The sequence below is a fragment of the Oryx dammah genome, unplaced genomic scaffold, assembly GCF_014754425.2.
Source record: "Oryx dammah isolate SB20612 unplaced genomic scaffold, SCBI_Odam_1.1 HiC_scaffold_27, whole genome shotgun sequence".
NCBI classification, from domain to species: Eukaryota; Metazoa; Chordata; class Mammalia; order Artiodactyla; family Bovidae; genus Oryx; species Oryx dammah.
The window spans coordinates 2,426,455-2,442,674 of record NW_024070211.1 but is presented as its reverse complement, the minus strand read 5'-3'; the positions used below and the strand labels follow the sequence as shown (position 1 = coordinate 2,442,674).

Sequence of the window (16,220 nt, the reverse complement as noted above, 5' to 3'; positions counted from 1 at the left end):
TGGGCTGGGCGGGGCCTGGGGCGGGGCCTCCGGCTTTGGCAGCGCCGCAGAGGAAGGCGGGGTAGGCGGGGCGAGGCCTGGGGGCGGGGCCTCTGCCTCCGGGAGCGCCGCAGAGGAAGGCGCGGTGGGCGGGGCGCGGCCGGGGGCGGGGCCTATGTCTGCAGTGGGCGGGGCCCGCCGCAGAGGGGCAGTGCCCGCGGAGAGTCCTCCAAGCGCGGCTGCCGCGGCGCCTCCACAGTGTCTCCGACAACCCCCGGTGCTGGGACTTGCGACCCTCGCCGCCCCTTGCGAGCCGCCGCGGCCTCCACTGCGGCCCGAGTCCCTTCCCTCGCCGCGGCGCCCACACCCGGGGGCGGCCCGGCTAGCCGACATCGCGGAGGCCGCGTCTGGAGCGCATCTGGAACCGCCCGGCCGGCCGCGCTGGATCCCGCGCCCGCCCTGGCCCGGCCGCGCCGGGAGCCCTGCCCGGAGCTGGAGCCGCACCTGGAGCCGCGGGCCCTGGGCCCTGAGCCGCGCGGCCGGCGCATGGTGAACTCGCTGCTGTTCGGAGAGATGGCCTTGGCCTTCGGCTGCCCGCCGGGTGGCGGCGGCGGCGGGCCCGGGGGCTGCCCCGGCGGGGGCGGTGGCGGCGGCGGGGCCGGGCCCGGGCCGTCGCCGGTGACGGCGGCGCTGCGGGACGACCTGGGCTCCAACATCCACCTACTCAAGGGGCTCAACGTGCGCTTCCGCTGCTTCCTGGCCAAGGTGCACGAACTGGAGCGGCGCAACCGGCTGCTGGAGAAGCAGCTGGAGCAGCAGCAGAGCGAGCGCGAGCGGCGGCTGCGCTACAAGACCTTCTCCCGCGAGCAGGCCGTGCAGACTGGGCCGGAGCTGCTGCGGCCCCCCGCTCCCGGCGGCGGGCCGGGCAGCGGCGCGGCGGCCGGCGCCAACGCCAACCACGCCGCGGCCCTGGGCGGCCTGCCCCCCGGTGGCGGCTCGCACCCGCAGTACTACGGCCGCCTGCCCGGGACCATCTGGAGCTACACGCAGGTGCGGCGCACGGGCGGCGGCGGCGTGGAGACCGTGCAGGGCCCTGGAGTGTCGTGGGTGCACCCCGACGGCGTGGGCGTGCAGATCGACACCATCACGCCCGAGATCCGCGCGCTCTACAACGTGCTCGCCAAGGTGAAGCGCGAGCGCGACGAGTACAAGCGGAGGTGAGTGGGACCCCGCCCTGCCCCCCCGCACTCCCGGCTCGGGGGTTGGGGGTCGTTCCGGTCTGGCGGCCCCGGAATGTGTGCGTTCCGGAGGGGCTGGGGTCGGGGGTGGGCGGCCAGCTGGTCCTAGCAGGTGGGGCTGGAAGCTGTGTTTGCAGACTTGGAAAACTCGGTTTTCTAGTTCCAAGGATGGGGACCGGCGCTGACTACCGTGGGGGACACCTCCGCTCCGTCACTGGACCAGGCACATTGTTTTCTAGGTGACATAATGACCGTAGGTGTTTTACGTGATGTCACCCAATCCTCATGGCAACACAAAGTGTGGGGCATTCTTATCCTGGTTTTGTAGATGAGAAAACCGAGGCACAGATGCTAGTGACTTGCCTAAGGTGTCTTGGCTAATCGGTGGTGAAGCTGGGATGTGAGATACTCCTGGCAACTTAGGTGTTTTCCCCAAGGATGTAGTAAGTGGGCTCCCCTCTGTCCGTGGGTGAAAAGAAACAACGCTTAAGTAATCCACTAACTTTCTGTTTTTCCTTGAATTTAAAAAAAAATCGTGTTTCAGAGTGCTTGGGTCTGTCCACTGAGGCCAGGGCCCTCTGTCTTGCTCCAGCTCTGTCACATCCAGCTGGCTGGACTGGACGACCAGACCTACATCAGACTGGCCACGAGTTTTAGAAACACCTCCCTTCACCTCTCTTCTCCCTACCCTCAATTCTCATGGTTTTTTTGGACCCCCAACAAATTCAGCCCTAAAGACCGAGTTATCCACACAAACAAAGATAACCTTAGGCTGGAAGACTGCACAGTGAATGGACCCAGACCACCAGATCTGGCTGGAGTGCGGCGCAGACTGCTTGCTGAACTGGCTAGCACATTTCTGTCCAGCCCGGATTCCCAGCTGGGAAACTGACATTGTCTCCTGCCCGCAACCTGGCTGTCGGTGTTACCTAATCGGCCTTCTGATAAAAGGAGAGGGGTTTGTCTGTAGCATATCAGGAAGGGAGCAGGGCCCTCTGCTGTCCCAGGCATGGGCAACTCTGTGTTGGGAACTGTGGCTTTGACCCCCAGGGCCTGGAGGATGCCCTGAGAAGCATCTTTCCTTCCGCTCCTGTGTCCTAGCGCTCACAAGAGCACAGACAGCTGGCCATGGGTCTCCTCCCTTTTCATCTCACCTGGGTGGGCTGGCCACTGGGCAGGATTCAAGTGCCACCTCCAGCCCCTGCCAGTGAGAATCTCTGGCTGAACTGAGTGGTCACTGGCCTACTCGGAAGCCTGTTTACTTATCGGAGAAATGGGAATGATAAAATCCACCCACAGCTGTACAAGGGGCGAGTAGGCTGGTGATGCTTTTTGGAAGGTATGAAGTAATCAGATTGACATTAGTAAAGATGAGAGACTCTTTTGTCAAGCTGTGAGGGGTCAGTTTTGCCCAGAGTCTCCAGTCTCCCATGCAGGGCCTGGCTTCCTGGGGAGATGTCTTGGACCCCATGGGGAGACAAGCTACTCTCCTGGGCTGGTTATCTCTCTGCAGGACTCGAGAATGGCCTGGTGCCTCGCCATGGGGAGGCCACCTCTCTGCCCTGTGTGGGCAGCTTTGTTGGGGTGGGGCAGGGAAACAGTCGCTTGCTTTTGATGGTGAAACCGGGAGGGCCCTTTGGTCTGCCACTGTTGGTGGTGTCGTCATGCCCCAGGCTTGCAGGGTGTTTGTTTTATTGTGCATGTGTGTGTGTTCCTTTCGGACCTGGCTACTAAGGAGATGGAAACACCGTGCCCAGTCCTAGAGGGAGATGGATTGGCATTGAGCAATGCCCAGTTCAAGTTGCACCCAGGGTGTGGGGTGTGATGTCAGCTTCTGGTGCTGCCTGGAATGACATGGGCGCTGCTGAGACAGGTGGAGGGTGAGTGTGTCTCTCTTCCCGCCCTTGCAGGGGGCGCGTGCACCTTCTCTTCCCCCATTTTTTTTTGGAGGGGGTGGATTGGGGAGATGCATCTTTTCTGAAGTTGATTCAGGGCTCAAGTGGGATTTTTGCCAAAGCACGTCTGCCTCCTCCTTTGAGTGAGCCTCAGTTGCCCTGTCTGTAAAGGTGATAAGAGCCTGAAGCTCCAGGCTGCTTCAGAGATGCCTTAGGCATTCCTTGAATGTTAAATAAAAATTGATGTTTAAAAAAATGTCAAATGGTCATGAAAATATGCTCACTCACTTTTGAGTTCTTACTCTTAACTCTTGGAAGTCGACTTAACGTTGATTTGTTGGTTCAGAGTCAAGTTAGAGCCACCCCCGCCTTCTCTTCGTCGGAAGAATATTCTGAGATCAGAAAGCAAACTGCTAAAAGCTGGTCCCATTTGTAGCTACTAATCTGTGTGAGTCAGGATTTTCCTGATACTCTGTGGCCCAAACCAGAGATAGAATTAAGCCGAAGGTGGACCTGTCAACCATAATCCTAGTTCAAAGTGTTAACAGACCCAAATGGGCTCATCAGCCTCAAGGACTGGTAACTGTTTTCTCACTGCCTATAGTACAGATTCATACAAATAACATTCTATATTTATTTCTTTATTTGGGTTTCTCATAAGGATTTTCTTTTGGGAAGAGGGCAGGCATATGATCAACCTTTTTGAAAAGTGTAAGAAGCACTGGACTAGATGACCTCGAAGAGTCTTCCTAGCCTTGACAATATGTAAATCTGAGTTTGAACTGCTAGGCCACTTCTGATCTTATGTCCATAAGAGAATGAGACCAGAGTGTTTACCTGGGCTCTTGGCCACTGAAGGCTTCAGATCCTTCCAGGATGTCTAGCATGGGGTCCCAAGAGGTGAGCAAAAGAAAGGGCCTGTCCTGGGGAAGGAAAGTTTCCAGAGTTTCCCCTGTCCACCTGGAGGAACTCGCTGCCTTGGAGATGCCCTTCTGCCTCTCCAAAAGGCAACCTTGGTTGTGTAGCTCAGTGTTTTCCAAGCTGGGGACTTTTGGGGTTCTACCTCCATGAACTGCGGCCATAGTCGTGTATCACCATCTATATTATTATTTTTGTAAAATATTTTAAACAGCTTTGTTGTTGTTGTTCAGTTGCTAAGTCGTTTCTGACTCTGCGACCCTATGGACTGCAGCACGCCAGGTTTCCCTGGCCTTCACTGTCTCCTGGAATTTGCTCAGATTCATGTCCATTGAGTCGGTGATGCCATCCAACCATCTCATCCTCTGTCGTCCCCTTCTCCTTTTGCCCCTTCAGTCTTTCACAGAATCAGGGTCTTTTCCAATGAGTTGGCTTTTCCCATCAAGTGGCCAAAATATTGGAGCTCCAGCTTCAGTATCAGTCCTTCTAATGAATATTCAGAATTGATTTCTTTTAGGATTGACTAGTTTGATCTTGCTCTCCAAGGGACCTGCAAGAGTCTTCTCCAACACCACAGTTCAAAAGTGTCAATTCTTCAGTGCTCAGGCCTTCCTTATGGTCCAACTCTTAAATCCATACATGACTACTGGAAAAACCATAGCTTTGACTAGATGGACCTTTGTCAGCAAAGTGATGTCTCCGCTTTTTAATATGCTGTCTAGGTTTGTCATAGCTTTTCTTCCAAGGAGCAAGAGCCTTTAAATTTCATGGCTGCAGTCACCGTCAGCAGTGATTTCAGACCCTAGGAAAATAAAATCTGCCATTGCTTCCATGTTTTCCCCTTCTATTTGCCATGAAATGATGGGACCAGAGATGCTATGATCTTAGTTTTTTGAACATTAAATTTTCAGCCAGCTTTATTGAGGTATAATTTGCATATCGCAGAGTTTTCCCGTTTTACACATACAGTTCAATGATTTTTAGTCAATCCATCGAGCTGTGCAGCTATCAGCACAATGCAGTTTTAGAACACTCGCATCACCTCAAAAAGGTCTTTCTTGCACCTCTGCAGTGAATCCCACTTCTCCTCCAGCCCAGGCAGCCACTGACCTGCTTTCTGTCTCTGTAGACTTGTCATATAAACGGGGTCCGGCAGCATGTTGTTGTTTGTGCCTGGCTCTTTCACTCAGATGATGTTTGTGAGATTCATCCACACTGTAGCTTATACCAGCAGTACATCCCTTTGAAATGCTGAATAATATTCCTCCATGTGGGTAGACCACATTTTGTTTACCCACTCACATAGTCAATAAAATGTAAATTTAAAAAGTCATCTTTTGTGTACCACCGCACATCAGCTCATGTGCGTCATTGGGATAGGATCCGTGTTTTGGAAACGCCTACCCAAACCAGAGCCCCTGGCCTGGTTCACTCCTGCTTTGATTTCCCCATGGGCCAATCAGCTCCGAGCTCTTTACCATGCGGGAAGTGTGGTCACTGAAACTATAGCTGACAAGGTTGTCAAGCGTTGATTTGGAAACCAAAACAAACATCGGCACCCTGTCGCCACGCAGTGTCACCGAAATATCCTGTTCTGAGTTTGCAGGCGGGGGGCCTTTCCCTGGGAGAGTCCTGCCGGAGCTAGCTGAACTGTAGATAGGCGGACGGCATCAGAATGGGCACCCTAGGGACCCAGACTCCAGTGCCTGGAGCCTGCAGGCCCCACTCGGCCGTGAGGCACTGTGTAACCTTGGGCCAGGCGCTGCTGTTTCTGAGCCGAGGGTCTTCGATACCCAGCAGGCTTCCTGTAGGCCCTCCCTCCCAGCTCGCTCTGCGTCTGTCTGTGACTTGGAGGGTCTGAGTCAGGACTGCTCTGCCTGCCTCCTGGGAGGGCAGGGGCCTTTCTCTGTCCCGGCCGCCCCTCTCCAGCCCCAGGCCCGGCGTGGTTTGGACCGGGCTGGTTTTGTCCCCAGCCTGTGCGTGTTGCTGAGTGTCTGTGCCCCGACTCCAGTCTGCCTGGAGCTCTTGGTTTGTTTTCACTGGAGCTCTGTTTGAGGTCCTGGAGGACCAGGGTGATCCTTCAGCCCGGTGGTTTTCAGGCGGGCTCTTTGGAACTCTGGGATCTGGAGCAGGGTACTGTGAGGTGATTTGGGGAACAGCTGGGGGCAGATCACCTAGGATTTTGCCCCCATCAACCACAGCAGCTCCATTTTCATGGCTCTCAAATTGATATTCTGAGGGAGAGTCGTTTGGAAACCAAGCATTTTACAGTTTGGCAGAAAAGAAAGAAATTGCTGATTCAGCGGAATACTTTCACATTAGAGACGGGAAACTGAGGCCCAGAGGGAGCTGACACACAAAGTCGGGCAGAACGTCCCTCTGTCATGGAAAGTTTTGTTTCCTGCCCCGAGGCGATGCCTGCACCATTTGCCTTCTGTTGGGACTTGGCAGAATGCTCTCCACCTTTTTATGTGTCTGCCTTTAAGCATTTTTTAAAAAGCTACTTTCGGGGATGGGAGGGACTTTTGTAACAGCTATTTCTGATCTTGAGCCGGAAGGGGCTGGGCTGTCAGCCCGAATGCAGAGCTCCAAAAACGGGCTGGGGGTGGGCCCGCTGGACTGTCCCTTGCCTTTTTGCCATCATGCCCCGGGAGGCCCTTCGGCAGGAGGGTGCTGGCCCCTGAGTGCCCCAAAGCCACAAGGCTTCCCCGGAAAGCTGCTCAGAGGGCTTCTTTCCCCGCACTTCCATTGTTTCTGAAGCCGCCGAGGATACAGCTTCTTTATTTCTGATTGTCCTGGTGGGGGAGGGGGCAGCTTTGGCTGGAGGAAGCAGGGATCGAATCCCAGCTCTCCCAGTCTCTGCCTGACTGCGGGCAGTTGCTTGGCCTCTCTGAGCTGCCTGGCCCACTGCTATCTGTGAAAGAGGGAGACTAACTCCCCTAGAGGTCGGAAGGGGGTAAGTCAGCGCCTGGGTTAAGCACACGAGGCTCCCGGGACATCCCCCATCCCAGAGCACCCCCGCCTCCCACCCTCCGCGATATCTGTTCCTTTCATTTTACAAGGGTTTCTCGGCCCGGCGCTGGACGCCGGGCACATCCATTTCAGGACACGTCGTCGCTCTCTGTCCCTTGGAAGGCACCGGAGATGGTGCTGGGGGAGGAGGGAGAAAGGGCTGCTTCTTTGTCCAGCATCTAAAGAGGCTGTTCTTCCTACTCTAAGTGGTTGATTTGTGTCTCCGGAAATCTCCAGTCACCCCTGCCCTTTCTCCCAGCCTCCTTTAAAAGAAACACACAAACCCCACTCCGTTTAGCCACTTCGTCTTCCAGAATCTCTTGGTTTGGCTGGCAGGCTCTCTGGGGACAAATTTGGGAGGGACTTTCAGAGCCTTATGCTGGAAGGAAGGGAATGAGGTCCCAGAAAAGTAAAGGAGGCAGGAAGCAGGGAGACAGCTGACACTGAAGATTCCTTCTCCCAGGAATTCGAGGCGGGGCTTTTTCCTTGGCCACCGGATGTGGGGCCCCTGAGCCACACACACACACACACACACACACACACACACACACACACACACACGCACGCTCATGCACACATGCGCCGTCAGGCTCTCTCTCCAAGCCCGTGCCCGCATCTCCACACGTGTCGGGGTTTGAAGGACACAGAAGGGTCAGCACAGAGCTCACACGTCCTTTGCCACCAGGAGATGCGTGGACTTCCAAAGGAACTGATCTGAACCGCGCCATGAGTCAGTGGTATCGGAGGGCCTGGACGTTGCCCGTGGAGTCCTGGCTTTTGATCCTATCGATGCGCTGCGGCCGGGCGCTCGGGTTATTTCCCAGGTCACAGATGGCTGCAGGCGCATGGCAGGGAGGGAGGCAGCCCTGTTGTTCCCCGAGCTCTCCCCTGACCTTCCATCAGGCATTCCTGAGCGCCCCCTGCCTCCCCTGGCACAGCACCCTCCACCCTGAACTGTAGCTGCCTGGGACATGTCTGCCCCTTCCACCGACTGTAAGCTCTGCGGGGGCCGGCTCTGGGTCTGCCCTCTTCATCTTGTACACACAGAGCCAAGCCAGGGTCTGGCTGGAGTCCATGCTGAGCAAGTATCTGTGCAGTGAGGGAGGCTCTGTGTGCCTGGCTGCTGTGTGCTGGCAGGCCCCAGTGGGTCTGCGTGGCCATGGGTGACCCACACACATGGACTCTATATCTGGCCAACTTGCAGCTTGTCGAGCAAAAGGTCTGGACCTGGAGTCAGGAGACCAGGACTCTGGTCCTGACACATCATTTCAACAAGTTTGAATGAAAACCCATCTACTGATGCCAAATGCTCCCAGCACAGGATATAAAAACTGGGCTTTGCCTTTGCCTCCCTGATTCTCAACCTTCTCATCTGGAAAAGGGGGTTGCCGAAATCTGTGTCCCGACACCGAAGGACAGGCCATGGGCTCCCATGGCTACAGCACGAGAAGTTCTAAGAGTTACACGGCCAGGCTTCACAGGGCGGAAGGCTGGGCCCTAAGGGGTGGTAGTGCCAGCTTTGTGAGGTGGGCAGAAGTCAGGATCCAGGCGGGGCTCTGGAAAGAGGGTGGCCCCTGACCTTGCTGGCAGCATCTGGGGGTGGTGCAGCCTTTGGGCATGACTGGCCGTGAGGTGCTTAGAAGATTCTAGGCCAGAAACGAGGCTGGTGAAGGTTGCTGATGCCTGCCAGGGCGGTGCCCTCCCACCCACAATGGGCACCCCTGCTTGGCTTCCTGGGCAGGATGTGGTTTTTTTACCTAGTTCCTGATACAAGACGAGTTGTCATTCAGTACTTAAACCTGGCAAATGCTGCTGGTTCCCTCCAGGGCCTGTGGCCTGGCTGAGCCCCCAAGGGTGTGGCAGGGGGCAGCTAGAGTTGCCCAGGGGCCCAGGGGGCACCCTGCTCATGGCCCTGGTTTGCCTGTGCTGTGGGCTAAGCTTCCCGTTGCCCACCCGGCAATGGGGACACGGAAAGCCTGGTGTCTCTGTGACTTTCCTAGAGTGACCTGGACTCTGTGCATGCTGTTTAGTCTCTTGTACCTTGATGAGTTGCTCTGTAAAATGGGGATAAAGTTTCTTATGAGTTCTGCTTCCCAGGGTTGATATAAAAATCAATTGAAACCATGGGATGTGGAAACATTGGCCAAAAGGTTTAAAATAAATCATAATGAGTTAATCGCCATCATTGACTGAGTACCTACTATGTGCTAAGCCTTGTGAGGAAATCTTTAAATAAGTGAGATTTGTTTATTAGAGCCATCCTGAAAAGTGGGAATTGATTACTGTTCATTTTACGGATGCGGAGAAGGCAATGGCACCCCACTCCAGTACTCCTGCCTGGAAAATCCTGTGGACGGAGGAGCCTGGTGGGCTGCAGTCCATGGGGTTGCTGAGGGTCGGACACGACTGAGCGACTTCACTTTCACTTTTCACTTTCATGCATTGGAGAAGGAAATGGCCACTCACTCCAGTGTTCTTGCCTGGAGAATCCCAGGGACAGGGGAGCCTGGTGGGCTGCCATCTATGGGGTTGCACAGAGTCGGACACGACTGAAGCAACTTAGCAGCATTTTACGGATGAGAGGTTCAGAAGGGTGAAGACGTCTGCCGCAGATCTCAAAGGAGGGCAGCCTGGGTCTCCAGACCCCAGGTTCAGGCTCCTCCCCGGGGAAGATGCAGGCTGAAGGCTGGTGAAGCTGGCAAAGGGTGGCGGAGGCAGGTGGGCGGCAGGCTGAGGTGTGGGTCTCCCCGGCGCCTGACGTGATACTGCTGCGGCGGGTGGCAGAACAGGAGGTGGATGCCACGCGGGGAAGACTTCCTGCTGTGACTGTAGGGTAATTATCTTCTTGTGAAGCCAATGAATCAGTGCCAGGGGCGAGCAGATGAGCCTCCCGGGTGGCCCTGGAGGGCGGTCCAGTCCTGCTGCTCGCTGAGGACCGGGCTCTGGGTAGGGGAGAGTTCCTAGTTGGCGTATCCACGTGGGTGGGGAAGGAGGGAGGGAGAGTGAGCAGGGAACATGAATCGTTACCTGCCGAGCACTTTGCACGTGATCTGATTTAAACCCTGTGACCACCCTCCCTGATGGAAACTGAGGATCAGAAAGGAAAATTCACTTGCCGAGCCAGGGCAGGATTTGGGGCTCACACTCTAAGTTAATGCTCCTTTTGTCATGCCCAGCACCTGAGGGCCCCCCGGGCAGTGGTCAGGGGCCCTCCCTGCCTGATGACAAGCAAGAGAGGGCAGTGGGCATTCCGGTGGCTGGAGGGAAGCCAGCCTGCGCCCTGGGCTCAGGTCTGATTTCTGCTTTCGGTGGGTGCTGTGAACTTCGCCAGGGAATGGGGAACTTGTTACAGTCATCCTGTGTCTCTTGGTGGGGAAGATGAGACTGCTGGGTATGGGTGTCCGAGAAGCCGGAGTTCTGTTCTCTGGACAGTGGCTGGGCACCCAGCCAGGCCTCGTGCTGGGTACTGGGGTGAAGCATGCACAGCCCCTGCCCTCAGCAGCCTAGAGTCTGGGGAACCAGGCAAATGGGACAGTACCACCTGACAAACCCCTGCCCAAATAGTGCCTGTGCAGACTACGGGCACAGTAAGCAGTAATTAATTAGTTAAAAAATACTTCTATACCATTTACACTCTGCCAGGTGCTATTCAAAAGCAGTTTAATTCGTGGAACCTCATAATAACCCTATGAGTTGCATACTATCAGTGGCCCATTTTAGAGATGCTGAAACTGAGACCCTGAGGGCCAAGACAGGAAGCAGCAAGCCAGGATTCAAACCCAGGAAGTCAGGCTTCAGACCCAACCTCTTACGCTTTGTGGTACCCAGGAAGGGGCATATCAATTGCAGGCAGCTTTCTTGCTCTGAGCCTCAGTTTTTCCTGCTGTGAAATGGGGGTAATAAACCTGGCTTCGTGAGGCTGTTTGACAGATTAAACCAAGTGATGCCTGTGGCAGCAGGTTATAAATTGTCACGTGCTGTGCCTGTGATGATGTGGAGAAGGCAATGGCAACCCACTCCAGTACTCTTGCCTGGAAAATCCCATGGACGGAGGAGCCTGGTAGGCTTCAGTCCATGGGGTCGCGAAGAGTCAGACACGACTGAGCAACTTCACTTTTACTTTTCACTTGTATGCCTTGGAGAAGGAAATGGCAACCCACTCCAGTGTTCTTGCCTGGAGAATCCCAGGGACAGCAGAGCCTGGTGGGCTGCCGTCTATGGGGTCGCACAGAGTCAGACACGACTGAAGCGACTCAGCAGCAGCAGCAGTGCCTGTGATGACCGTGCTCGGAGGCCCTGGGCTCAAACCCACACTGCTGCTTCTTCTCCAGCTTCCCGGGCAACCAGGGGCCGCTTGAAGTTCCATGAAAAGTCTTGTCCTCCCCTTGCCTTAATAGCAGATCTTCCCTTGGTCACACGTCAAGCTGGGATCGGGTGCTGAACAAAACCTTCGAAACGAAACACCTCAGAGCAGAGCCTTTGTGTGACTTGGAGGTCGGGGAGAGAGGAGTCCTGGAGTGTTTCCACCACTTATCAGCCCTGTGACCTTGAGGGAGATCTTGATTTCTTATCTGCAACATGAGGACCACTAGCCCTGTTGCATGAGTGGCGAGAGAAAGGGGAGGACAGCGCTGAGGCACGGGCAGCTGTCGTGAGGACACTCAGCGAGGCCGGGGGCTCTGTGGGGAGGAGCAGGGGGCGCTGGGGCCCTGGCCTGGGCCGCGCCGGGCAGGGGCTGGCTCCGAGCTGGCTCCGAGATGCTTGCTCAGCGCTCTCTGGCCTCCGTGCTCCGACTTCGGAATGTGCTCCTGCACGCAGCCCCCTGTGCGTCTGCTGCTCAATGGAGAGACACCCCCGCAGTGGAGACACTGCCTTCCACCCTCTTAATTGGCCACTTTTATTACTTGGGTTATTTAAGAAGCTTCCTGGCTCACTGCCGTCTGTTGGCCGTCTGGGGGGAGGGGAAGAGCTGCTGGTCTAAGTGGACCTTGTGAAATTCCCCGGCAGACAGGCTCCTCTCTGGGCAGGGTCAGGACATCTTCCCAGGACCCGTGGCCCACCCCCCCCCGCCCCGATTTGCCCTGGGCAGCTGTAGTAATGGGTAGAAGGCCATCCGGGGAAGGGGAGGAGGCTGAGACAGGAATCAATTTGGGAAAAGCGCGTTGCAAAGTCAGAATGCTGGACCAGAGAGGACCCTGCTGGGACTCTGTCGTGCCTGAAGCCCAGCAATTCTGGAAGGCAGCTGAGCCAGCTTAAGACCAGTTAAGGAATGCTTCCTGGAGGAGACAGTAGCTGAGTTATGTTCGGAAGGTCAAATAAGAGTGGAAGAGAGGGGGCACAGGGTGCTGCAGGTGGAGAGAGCAGTTTGTGCAGAGGCCAGGAGCTGAAAGGGCCGGGCTGGTGGCTTCTGGGCGGAGTTGGGACACCGCTAGGTGGGCCTGCTCTTTCTCTCCCATTTCTGCCCCTCCCTCCCCGCTCGGGGCCTTCTGGGCTCTCTTTGTTCAGTTTTGCTGTCTCTCATCCTCTCTCCTTCTCTCTCTTCCTTGTTTTAGTCTCTCACCCCTGCCCGATGCCAGGCCTGCGTGGGGGCTCTTTGCCTCCTGCCAGGCTCCATGAGCCTGTGTGTCTGTGAGCGTGGGGCTAGGAGCCCGTGTCTCTCCCCTGTGGACGTGGAGCACCCTGGGGTCAGGACCCCACAGTGCACACTCCTTGCACTTTGGGGCTAGGGTCTTGACATCGTGGTGGGGGGCAGAGGAGGTTGGTGAGAGAGGTAGTTGCAGGGTTAGAGGGCAGTGCTGTCCCGGGGTCCTCAGCTTTCCCAGCTGCCATCAAGATCCAGGCCTAGGATTCAACGCGGTTCTAGACGCAGTTCGGGGCTGCGGGGACTAGGCGGCTCACCGTTACTCTCCCAGCTGACCGCCCTCCCGCACCCCTTCCTCTGGCCTCCTGGTGGGTCAAGAGGGTTTGAGGCTCTCTCTGAGATCATCTAGGCCCTCCCCTGCTTCCTGGAGACATTGTTCTCCTGCCATCGCGGATGCCTAGATGTGCCTGCTGTCTTGTGAACTTCGGGGAGTTCATCCCTCAGTGTTGTATCTTTTTCTCTCTACTCCCACTTAAATACCCACGGCCATTTTACTGATGAGAAGACTGAGGCCCGGAGCAGGAGAGCAGCTCTCCTGAGGTCACAGCACAGTCGGGGCCGGAACCCAGTCCCCTAAATAGGGTTCCTTTGAAACCCTCGAGCTAAGGGATCCTTCTGGAGGCTGCTGGTCCTTTAAGGAGGGGTTTGGAAAACTCCCAGAGGTCAGAGAGCTTAGCGTGAAGAGGTCTGGGAGCCTGTCGAGGTGGCGCCCACAGGGACCAAATGAACCCTGCCTCTTGGCCAGACGGCTGGGTCCCCAGTGCTGCAGAGCTGCACAGGAGATATCTGAGGTCGTCTTGGGTTCGTCTCCTTGTAGCAGGACGCAGCTCCCTAAGCTCGGCCTGATGCTGGCGTCTTGGGATGGTGACTGACCTGCCGACCCTGTCTGCCAGCTGTGCGCTTAGCTGTGTGTCTCTCTGTGCCTTGGTTTCCTCTGGTATAAAACGGGATGGTGAGACCCACAGCACTGTTGACGAGCCCGGCCCAGCACGGGCCATTCCCATCCCCTCTTCTCTGGGGTGAGCCCTGGCGTTGGAGGTCTGAGGACTTGGCCCATAGTGAGGAACTGGGTGAACTATAAAGGCTGACCCCTGAGTCCCCACAAAGACCATGTTTCTTGAGTCCACAGTCTGGGGCTGTGCCCTGACAAATAGTACGTTTGGACATTTATACAATTTTCTATGGAAAATCTTAATATTACATTGTAACTGGTTTTATACTTGCCTTTAAATAAAATACTGATGTTTACAACATTAGGACTTATCCATGTTGGGAGACAGGCTGGCGCTCACCAGGCTACAGACAAGCCAGGATTAACCTGATGCTGAGTTCAGGGGATCCCTAATTTATAGGTTGTTCCTTTCTGGGCCTCAAGGCATAATACATCCATTGTTGTCATCCTTCAGTCGTTAAGTCATGTCTGACCCCTTGTGACCCCATGGACTGCAGCATACCAGGCTTCCCTGTTCTTCACTATCTCCTGGAGTTTGCTCAGTGGTGGCATCCAACCATCTCATCCTCTGTCGTCCCCTTCTCCTCCCACCTTCAATCTTTCCCAGCATCAGGGTCTTTTCCAAGGACTCGGCTTTTCCTATCAGGAGACCAAAGTATTGGAGCTTCAGCTTCAGCATCAGTCTGTCCAATGAATATTCAGGGTTGATCCATGGGGCTTTAAAAAGAAGCGATTTGTTCGCTCTTCCTTAGTTATACTGTCAGCCTGCGATCAGGGCTTTCACTTGGGTGGGAGCTCTGATCCTGGAGTGGGACTACCTGGGCTTTGCATCACCACCCCAGGCCTCAGTTTTCTCATCTGTAAAATGGGGCTGACAGCCCTAGCTCGTGGTTGTAATGAGGCTCCAGTGAGATGGGGCACACCGAGGGCCAAGTGTGGTGCAGGCCCCTGAGCTGCTATTGCTGTATGCCTCTGTCTCAGCCCGGCCCTGCCTCCCCAGCCCCCAGGCCCCACACAGTGAGCACAGACTCGGCCCTCCCGCTTCCGGCTGCAGAGTGGCCTTTGTGTTCAGAGCACTTCCCTTCCCCAGCGCGGCCGCCCTCTTGACCGGCCGGGAGGAGGTCACATCCCCCGTCCTCCCCAGCAGGCTTTGGCAGAGGGTCACTGTAGGGCGAGACCTGGCCCCGAGGCTGCGGCCAGCGTGCTGTGTCGCCTGGACCCTGAGGCTCCCAGGGGCCTTGTTGGAGGGTGGTCTTGAACGGGGAGTCTCTTCTCTGTCCCTGCCTCCCAAGTCCCAGCAGCCTTGAGGCGGAGGCGGCTTCAGGAGGTCTCAGCCCTGTCCTGAGGTCTCGTGTGGAGGGGCAGAGCTAGAGTTCGAACCTGAACCTGATGGACTCTTCTAGTCTCAGCCCGGACTCAGTCTCCCAGGCTGAAGAATGGGTACACGTTCCTGGCCCCGGCCCTTGGCCTCAGATACAGGGGACGGGGGTCAAGTCCTGTCTCGCACCTCAGGGGTCACTGGGGCAGCTGTTCCTTCTTAAAGCCATGGGAAGGTGGCTTCCAGGTTCTTGTGAGCCCACAGGCTGTCTCTGCCAGGGCTTGTGGGTGAAGCCCTCACTCCCAGACCTAGGCAGAAGGGTGATGTTGAAGGCTGTCCTGGCGTTGGTTGCCCAGGGTTGACGTCAAGGCAGCCGGTTTAGGGTTTTGTCTCCGAGACAAAGGCTGCTTTGTAGCTTCTGCTGGGCTTAAGTCCTGGCTATCACCGCCCCCAAGGTGGGAAACGAGGTGGAAGGGATCACAGGGCCCAAGCAGAGAAGCCCTGGGAGGCTCGGGTCGTCCTCACCTCCTCCCAGAAGGACGCCAGGACCTTGGAACCCCGTAACAGTCCCCTCATGGTTCCCCGAGAGCATCCCTTGTGGCTGATACAGTTTAAAACTTCACAGCCATTTTTTTTTTACTGCACAAGATCCTCAATCTTCACCAGACTCCTGAAGGGTGGATGTGGTTGTGCCCACTGTACAGATGGGGAATCCGAGTCTCGGCAGGTGAAGCGTCTTGTCACTTGCCACGACCGGAAAAGGGGCAGAGCTGGCGTGTGAACTTGGGTCTTAGAGGATTGTCACTGGGCTTCCACCACTGCCCAGCCTCGTTCCCAGACGCAGCTTTGGGAGGGTGCGTAGGTGTGTGCACCTCTGTGTACAAATTAGAGAAGGGGGTTTGGATGCTGGGAGGTGTGTATCCTGGGAAGGTGGTTCCAGGCAGGCCTTGAGGGCAAGAGTAAGGAATCGTTCCAGCAGACCCTGAAGACTTGCTCTTCTTTTTCAGGAACTCCTCCACTTAATCATCCATCCATCCACCCTTCCATCCGCCCTTCCATCATCCATCCATCCATTTATCCATCTATCCATCACTTCTCTATTTATTCATCCATCCATCCATCCACCCTTCCATCCATCCATCCATCCATCATCCATCATCCATTTACCCATCTATCCATCATCTGTCTATTCATCCATCCATTTATCCATCCATCCATCATCTATCCATCCATCCATCCATTTATCCATCCATCTATCCATCATCTG

The 16,220-nt window shown here is 55.9% G+C and overlaps 1 protein-coding gene across 1 annotated transcript in view; it reads left to right on the top strand.

Annotated features, from left to right (window-relative positions):
• Positions 1–217: 217 nt before the first annotated feature.
• The window catches only part of IFFO2 (intermediate filament family orphan 2), a 50,008-nt gene continuing 34,005 nt past the window's right edge, over positions 218–16,220 (top strand). Inside the window, exon 1 of the mRNA XM_040229414.1 lies at positions 218–1,196. Within this exon, the coding sequence (XP_040085348.1) occupies positions 526–1,196 (671 nt within the window). The 5' untranslated portion in view covers positions 218–525. The remainder of the gene's footprint in view (positions 1,197–16,220) is intronic.